Source organism: Mycetomoellerius zeteki, unplaced genomic scaffold, assembly GCF_001594055.1.
Source record: "Mycetomoellerius zeteki isolate Tzet28-1 unplaced genomic scaffold, Tzet1.0 scaffold277, whole genome shotgun sequence".
Taxonomy (NCBI): Eukaryota; Metazoa; Arthropoda; class Insecta; order Hymenoptera; family Formicidae; genus Mycetomoellerius; species Mycetomoellerius zeteki.
This window is the reverse complement of record NW_017257257.1, coordinates 25,227-34,454: the sequence shown is the minus strand read 5'-3', so window position 1 is coordinate 34,454 and position 9,228 is coordinate 25,227. Positions and strand designations below refer to the sequence as shown.

The following is a 9,228-nucleotide window of genomic DNA, read 5'->3' as shown; positions in this document are numbered from 1 at the left end:
ATACTTTTCATAATATTAACCGAATAATTTGTTTAGAATTATTTCATTCAACATTTAGCAGCTATTACCAGACTTTTTTCAGTGTTCAGAGATCTCCTCCTGCGGAATTATTATCTTAGTGGAGGTCCAAGAAAGAGATAGAAATAGAAGTACAACGGATACATATACAGAAAGTGTGACGTGATCGGACACAGAGGATGATATGACACGCGACGACCAAGCCCTCGTCGTCGAGAGAGGATCTCTCGTTTTTTTCCGGTACAAGAATTCGTTATGGATTTAATATGTTAAAAGGAGAGCTCGCGGGCCGCACGCGCTAGAAAACAGATATCCTGCATAAGGAAGATCGCGAGCTATCACCGTTGAATCTCGGCCAAGAGTTGCCTCCGAAGAAGAGTTATTCTCTCGATCGGAACTCAACGATGAATGCCGCGTTACAGTTGCGAGAAGTATTACTATTGAGCGCTTCCCTTGATGTCTAGTTCGTCGCCATCGGTGACTTTTGCGCGACGCTAAAACGCGTCTAAACTTGTAACATTAGCTCGTATTGTCAAGGAGATCAACATAATCCGCGAAGAAAATTGAGCCAGTCTTGAGAAAGAATGGCTCAATATTCAATCTTTAAGAATGAAATTTCACTCTTCAGAGATTTATTCTAAAAATTTTAGAGAGTATATATATATATATCTGGTTGTCAATATATTTTATAACTGTTGATATTAAAATCAACATAGAAAGAAATAAAATATATTTAACAATCCATGATATATTAATTCTACTCCTTACTTTCACCAATAGGAGTAATAGGTGTTCGTGTCACTTTCGATCTTATATTTGCTTTTTACCTGTCAGTTTCAATTACGATCGCGACAAATGCGATCGTAACATTTCGATGTATCGTCATACTAGTAACTTTGTGATACGACGTAAAAAAAACGTTACAAGTTTAAACGCACTTTAAACGGAGACGTAGCTTCGAAATATCATCCGTCGTCGCTGAAACGAGGGAGCGTGCCGTCGACAAGGAGCCGAAGGATATCTCGAGTCTCGGCAGAATCCATCCGCAGCACGATACAAGTGTATTCTCTCTCTTCTTTTAATCCTCTATTTTTCCAAGCGCTTCATTCTCCTGCGACAACTTCCGACAACCGCTCCCCTTTCGCTTATGTATGTGTATGTATGTGTGTGTACGTGTGTATGTACCGATCTGTTTTGTACAAATATATACAAAAGGAGCCGCCCGCGCGCGCGCGCCCAAGAAAAAAGGGACACCCCTTTCAGCGAGAGGATCCCCCTCGGGCGCGTCCAGCGAGTGCCTCTGCCTGCCTTTTTTCCCCTTCACTCTTTTTTTTTATCGTTTAGACATAGCGAGTATGTGGTTCCTATTTTGACGGGCGTGCCTTTTTCATCGGTGAAAATGAAAAACCAAAAGGCCCTCGACTTAAGGTCTAGCGCATAAACTAAAGGCGAAAGTGGACGTTGTACAGTCGGACATATTATCATATTACATAATCCGCTTCGCGGAGTGACTGGATGGCGCGATGTGCTCACGTGTTTCACGTGATTCTACTTTTTTTTTGTCTTGTTATTTTCTCCCCCGAAGACCGGACGAGCGCGATTGTAAGAAGCGCGAGTAAAACACAACGTCGTGTGTCATCGCGAGCGAGAAATCAAAAACAAGTAAGGATAGACGTCATGTGTCTCTACATGTCGAAAGGCGTCTTTCGGAGAGATAACAACATATTTCGTTCGAAAACAAAAAAAGAAAGAAGAAACGAAAGAAAAAGAGAAAGACGGAGAGAGAGAGAGAGAGAGAGAGAGAGAGAGAGAGAGAGAGAGGATAATAATAATTTAATAAGACAAAACGCAAAAACGAATATAGATTTTTGTACACTTAAAAAACATTAAAAATTTTTTTAGTTATACGCTTTATTAATAATGTAGGTATGTACACATATACACAATGTACAGAAAACCCGTGCGCTGGGTCCGAATATGTGTCCGCCGTATGTTTATATAATTATTATATAATACAACGAGTGAAGAGTATAGATAGAAAGAGTATACAAACGAAAGAATAGAAAAAAGGGCGGCGATAGCCGCGGAGACAGTACTTGTCTTCATTAATCAAGAGACACGGCTAGTCTCACACTTCCTCTTAGCGCCAAGACACGACCGTGTCTCCCGATTAAATCCACGACTCCAATCATCCGATGGAGACGCGCACGAAAAAAAAATAAAAGTACAATGCGGTCGCGTACGTTTCGCAATACCAAGTCAAGTTTCCGTTTCGAAGTGTACGTGAAATGTGTTCTTGTACATTGTATATAGTATGTACTTGTCTGTGTGTATGTTTCTTATGTATATGTGTGTGTCTGCAATGTCTGTGCGTGTGTCTGTATGTATGTGTAAAATAACGCGAGCAATTATGCCCGCGATACAAGAGACAATGAAGAAAGGCATATCGAGCCTAAGTACAAACCCAACCGGGCAACAAATTATCAGCATTATCACTGTCGTCGCGATCCCAACGTCGCGCACTGCTCCTCTAAATTTTCGCTCCGCGAAAAATAATGCGCTGCTTCCGTCGTGTCAATTCAACCGATCTCTACGAAATCCATATGTACATGTGTGCAGCAGAACAATCGACCGCCAATATGCAAGTTGCCAAAGACTTCTTCTCAAAACCGGTCGCAAAAGATAAAATATCGTACGATATCGATCACATTATTAAAACGCATCATCAATCGCCGGCTTCGAATAAAATCAAATCGTCCACTTTCCCTCCCTCCAACTTTACCCATCCTTTCTTTCGTTTTACCCTCCCCATAGTATTCCCCTTATCATTGACGTCAACATCAACTTCGTGAGAATCCGTATCGCACCAGACAACGTCTTTGGCTCGAATCGTTCGTTGGCTCTCCCGCGTGTCGCCAACGAGTCTTTATCACCGTTACCAAAAGCGTTCGGTGAAACCTTCACGGTTCCAACCATATAACAGCTCCTCTGTACAAAGAGGAACAGAAAATTGAGCCCTGATTCAATATTGAAAGAGGGTCTTTAAGATTCTCTTTCTTTCTTGACTTTGAGCCCGGTGCCCGTGTTATCCTCGCCTAGGATGGTAGCTATCTCACCCTGCATGAAGGCCCACGGTACCTGGCTGTTCGCCAACGGACATTTCTCGCCGCTCGGACAATAAACCTGAAACGAAAAACGAGAACGGATATCGTTGATGAGGCTTGTTGGTGGAATATCTGAAAAAGGAACCAAAATGCAATATCAGAGATACTCACCTCTGAGCCGGCACCTTGTCTTTTTATGCTGTCTCGACTGCATGGGAAGCAGAACTTGTGATGCGGCACGCTGGGACACTGCACGAAGTGCGTGTCTTCCAGGCGTTCCTGGCACAGAGTACACTTGAGGGTCGGCGCCGTGACCGGTTCAGTGCCGGCAGTCGGTTGAGCAACTGCGCCCTCCGAGGATGTCGTCACGGTTGTGGATGACACCTGCCTTGAACTACTGGACCGTCTGCCCGATGAACCTGCAAGTACAGTTTTTTCGCAATCGTTACTTGACACCCCTCGTTGCAATTTTACAAAAAGCTTGATTTTAACATTAAAAGGATTATTTTTATATATCATAGGATTCGTCAAGAAGTCTGATAAGATACAGATATAATTCGTATAGACAATACGTTTGACTATATCAAGATAACAGATAAAATATGTGAAGAGACACATAGAGATAAATATAAAAATATAATACTACTAAAATTACCTGAACTGTTCGGACTGTGCTGGGAGCCTCTAGAAGCACTGCGTTGCTGAGCGTTCGTGGCTGTAGTCGGCGGACTTCTGCTGGTGGGACTGGGATTGTTCGGCGGCTGTGGTACCGGCTCAGGCGATGTTAGATTGTCAGCGACTGACATTAAAGCGGCCATTGGCGATGGACCATTCGCTGTGCCCTGAAAGAGGAAGTGTCACCGTCAGTTTCAGGCCAGAAGGCGCGCAGAAACGTTCATTACGCGCAGATAAATATGGATCGTCGCCCATGAATGGGCTGGCCGGCTGAAGCAGTTAGATAATTAACATGTATCTCGTGCGTACCTGATGATGATTCGATTGTGAATTATCGTTGGCGCCTTCCTGACTCGGCGGTGGCGGTGGTGGAGGACTCGTTCTTGGACGAAGAGGCGATCCTCCACCATTGGCCGCGACATTGGCAGGTGCCAACGGTATGGATGGTCCAACGTATGCTCCTGAAAATGTATATTATATATCGTCAAATGCGTGCTATTCAATATATATCTGAACAAATAAGTATTCTAAATATCGAGCCCTGGGAACTTTTCAAAGCGAATATTTCAAAAAAATGCATTCACACAACATTCAAGAGTTTACCCCAAAAAGACGCAATAATTATGAAATGCAATAAGTAAACTATGCAATATTATGCAGATTTATTTTTTGCTTTCTACCTTCCACTTGTTTACTTTGCTTCTTTTCCACTTTTTTTTAAAGATGCGTATCATTTTTTTTCTTTCGAAGTGCAAAGGTCATATTATTCAGGCGTCTTTTTTAGAACTATCTTTATGTGCAAAGTAGAGACAGAATAAAAAAAAATAGAATGAAATGAACAAACAGTGAAGCAATGTAATGAAATTAAAACACACGTTATTCCAGTAATTCAACGCGATTTCTTTTCGTACGTGTTTTGTTAGTTTTTTTTTTGTTAAATCAAAACACGAGTTTCTGAATCCGCAAAGAAGAATGAATGACAAGGGAGCGAGCTTGTCAGGGATTTCTCCGAGGGTGAAGGGTGAGTGATCGATACGTGGCGTGACACGACGAGCGATCGCAATTTATCGTGAGTTGAGATTGTCCTTGCCCACTTGTCCACTTTTTGCCATGTGCAATCTGCGCGGAATGTTTCCTCCTTATAATAATCGCCTTTATAGCACAATGACTTCATTGGCGAGCAGAAATAAATGTCGTTTTTCTCGCCGATACCGATAATGGTAGCGAAACAATTACGAGGCGAGAATATGAGCAAATCGTTATCCGCACGTTAGATTACGTCAGTAACGGCATTTCTCGAGATCGCTCGATAGACCTTGAATCGAGATCTCCACGAGATCCTACGTGAATCCGCGCCTCGATGAGGAGATTCAGTAAGTTAAAATACCTCCTAGTCGTTACGAAGTTAAATATATTTGACCTTTGACTTCTCTAAGTAGAAACTCTTGTTCCTGAAAATATTCTAGTATGAATTATCCGACATAAAATTGAATAGAAATCCAAGATAAAGTGTTCCTATCCTATTGCTTTGAGATAAATCTGCGAGTATCAAAACTTTATGGAATTGTTATTTCATCTCGCGACTTTAACCGTAATAAACATAGCGAAATCGTTAATTTTTTAGAAGATGTCTTTATCAAGATAGCACGAATAAAAGTGTCTGATAACATCTATCGTGTTGAGTAAAATAATTCTAATCAAATATTCGGTTAATATAACCAAAAGTAATTTTACTTCCTTAAATATTTAGTAAGTATTACCAAATGGTTGATTACAGTTATTATGTTTGGTAATACTTACTAAATAATAAATATTCAGAAAAGTAAAATTACTTTTTGTATTAATCGAATATTTGATGGGAATTATTTCATTCATCATTTGGTAGCCATTACCAACCAGACTTTTTTTCAGACAGAATCAATATAAACGTTTCTATCAACTCTTATGTATATAATAATATAAATTTTTGATCGATGACAGGACAGTTACTCATCGATTTCGTAGAAGCTTATCGTTATGTACGCCGAAAAGTCGGCTTATTCGCGACGATTGTTCGCACGTCGTCACGAGGTGGTGCATTTTGATAATGTTTACTCGACGAGCCACTTAACAAGCGGCCAAAGTGATTAACGTACAGGTCGCATAACGACTAACGACTATGACAACGGCGACATATCATCACGACACGTCCACGTTACCGTATTGCGTCGTATCGTCATTGGCCTTCGACACGCGCCGATCGTTTACCCGATGTTTTATGTATCGCCGACCGATTACTCTTTTCAGTCACTACGCTTTATCGTGTCGCATACATGTAATTTCTGTCAACATTACAGTCTCTACACGTATGCCCCTCGTGACTCTCCCGTGATCTACGAACTAACAGAAACGTCGCAATTGGATAATTCTGATAGTACTAAATTGCCGCAAAATGTTTGTCATATACTCGTTGATATACTCGTCAAATAAAGTCGAAAGCAGAACTTCCACGAAATCGAAGCAAAATAGTCATCACGGACTTCAATACATTTTCTTTCTCGTCTAGAGAGAAAGGAAATTTCCGCACTACATATGGAAAAAGTACTTTCAGTCAAACTGGTTGCAACTGTAATATTTTGTAAATTATGAGATACTATTCAAAAGTTTCCATAGACATAACACTGACATAACAGGATAGATAGATTTTGCAGTAGCATTATTTAAAAGTTGCTATTTTGGGTCTGATCGGATTGAAAAATTTATCTACTAAACTACTCATTTTTTGGAAATGTTATGTCTTTTGTTATATTCAGAATAATAATAATAATAATAATATGATTAAACTAAAATAAAGAAAATACATGGCTGTATCTTCTTTACACCAATTGTGTATTGTGTTTAAAAAAATGTAATTGCATGTTGCAAATTGCATAATTTTTTAAAAACGACTATATGTGTTCTTTACATTAATTGATTCATTATTTGTGCATAAAAATGTTAAGATACAGTTACTAAAAAATGAATAATAGATAAAGATACTTTTCAATCTGATTAGATTCAAAATAGCAACTTTCAAATAGTGCTACAGTACCTAAAATCTGTCCATCTTTCATAATTGTAATTATATACCTCCTAATGGAAACTTTTAATCAGCACCTCGTAATCTACGAAATATCACAGTTTCAGCGAATTTGACTGAAGCCATTTTTTCCATCTCTATTTTCTAAGAACTTTGACTCTTTAATTTCATTTAACACAAAGCTCTCTTGATGGAAAAATGACAAGTCTTTCGCATTAACGCGGAAGTTTGTAATTTCCGTTTCTTATAGATTTCATTTAACATATTTGACGAGATAAAACTTCCAAGAATTGTCAGCGCGATCAAAGGATTAAATAGAGCAGCTCGTTCTAAGAATACAACGTGCGATATGACGCGCATAATACGTCGACAAGCATCTTTTTCTTCATTCTGATCATCACGCGTTCGTACGTTTCGCTGCATTCACTGTGCCTCTCTAATCGCAGTCACGATTCGTCGCGAGCGAGCGGAATACATACTTGCTTCAATTACTCGCATTTGGCGCGACGCCTTTGTACGCGCGTCGAGCGATGGACCTCGACGGGTTTCCGCTCACGTACGCTCGTTACTCGTCAACGAGATACGTTCCAAATACTCCCCAACCATTCGGAAACTTTCGAAATTTCGACGCCCACAAATCCGCACCGCCCCGGAACCTTGGAGACTTTACGATTACGTGTGAATAATTTGATAAGCGTGATAAATCGAACTTTGAAACACGATATGAACCGCATTTGAATTCTATGTTTAGCATATCGTGCCGTTTGATATCGAGTCTTTTTTTTTAGTCGAGAATGTGAGTGAGGAGACGGTGCATGTTATCGCGGAAAAAAAAATTGATTTGTCTGCATTTGTGGAAAATTAAGCGAAGATCGGGAACAAAGTAGCGCTATGACGTCATTGTTTACGAGGGCTTCGAAGAAGTTCGCGTGTGCTTTCGAAACGCACGTAGTGGCTTGCATTGACCCCGGAATGTCGCGCGAAATAATGCTGGTCGCGATTATTGCCCGTTTCTATCAATGTAGCTTAATTTTAATCTCGGTTCAATTAACTCCTTACGTGGAAAGGAGTTTCGTTGAAGTATCTAAAAATTCAGCTAGATACAAATCTGAAAATAATTTTGTTGGATCATCAAAATAATGTAGGACGCACTGGTCGCTAGAATGTCAAAACTTTTTGCAGCATTACTCATCATGCTTGAGATTGTTATGTAATTATTTAGACGGTCCAACAAAATTTTCAGATGTGTGTCTAGATAAATTTTTGGATAATTCGTTCAGCAAAATCGTTCTTTCTATCCATCTTTTTCTAGACCTAAAAATTAGGAAAAAAATGAGAAGAGTATACTGAGAGAAATAATGTTTTGTATGATATGTAACTTACAAAAACTTTCTTACTTTTTAATTAAAAAATTTTGTTATTCTAACCAAATTTTGATTAGAATAAAATTTTTTAATTAAAAATAAGAATGTTTTTGTAAGTTAAAAAATTTGTTGTTCTAACCAAAATTTGATTGCAATACCCTTCATTCGATTAGTTAAATAAGTTAAAAATTTTGTTAAAATAATAAAATTTTTTAATTAAATAGTAAGAAAATTTTACAAGTCACATATTATACAAAACATTTCTCTCAGTGTAAATTGAACTGATTGTGAGATTAAAGTTAACATTGGTAAAAACGGATGTGTTTTAATAACCCTAGGAAAAAATTAATGACTAATAAGGGTACGAACGGATATCAACATATGACACGCATATATTCATAATGATTATAAACATGTTATAATCTATAGATAAAATACAAGTTCCGTAGAAATTCCGAGTAAACAGAATCGGCATTTTAAAATCCGCTTTACACAATCGCGTCACGAATATTCAAATATATATCGATAATAATTCACAAGCGAGAAGAGATTCCGTAGCGATTCTTTTTCCTCTCTCTCCGCCGCCTATGTTTTTGCAAATACGAAACGTCATTCTCGTCCGTAAAGTGCTATTTTTAACGGCGGAGCTAAAATACGCGCAGGGAGCCTATGTATCAACACGCCTCTGTGTAAAGCGCCTCGGTACGTAATAACGTCGAATGCATCTCTCTCGAAAGGGTTAAGAGGTGTCCGGTGGCGAGAGGAGACGAGGCAAGGAATGGCTTCGTGTAATATACCAACAAGCGACCGACTTATTGGCCGCACGAGCGAGCGAGCGAGCGAGCGGGAAGAATCATCATTCGGTCACGGCTGTTCGTGGTGACACGCAATCCCGCGCGCAGATATGCGTCCTCCATCCTCTCCCCGCCTTCCACCGTTCGTAGTATGACGATGTGCACGCGTGCGAGTCACCGAGGCCTCGCCTACGGCATACGGAGCAGATAGAGGG

The 9,228-nt window shown here is 39.7% G+C and overlaps 1 protein-coding gene across 1 annotated transcript in view; it reads right to left on the bottom strand.

Moving 5' to 3' along the window:
- Window positions 1-1,800: 1,800 nt before the first annotated feature.
- Window positions 1,801-9,228, bottom strand: part of Pits (Protein interacting with Ttk69 and Sin3A) — a 21,553-nt gene continuing 14,125 nt past the window's right edge. Inside the window, exons 2-5 of the mRNA XM_018450337.1 lie at window positions 4,107-4,258; window positions 3,778-3,964; window positions 3,294-3,541; window positions 1,801-3,201 (exon numbers count right to left, since the gene is read on the bottom strand). Coding sequence (XP_018305839.1) covers window positions 3,061-3,201; window positions 3,294-3,541; window positions 3,778-3,964; window positions 4,107-4,258 — 728 coding nt within the window. The 3' untranslated portion in view covers window positions 1,801-3,060. The remainder of the gene's footprint in view (window positions 3,202-3,293; window positions 3,542-3,777; window positions 3,965-4,106; window positions 4,259-9,228) is intronic.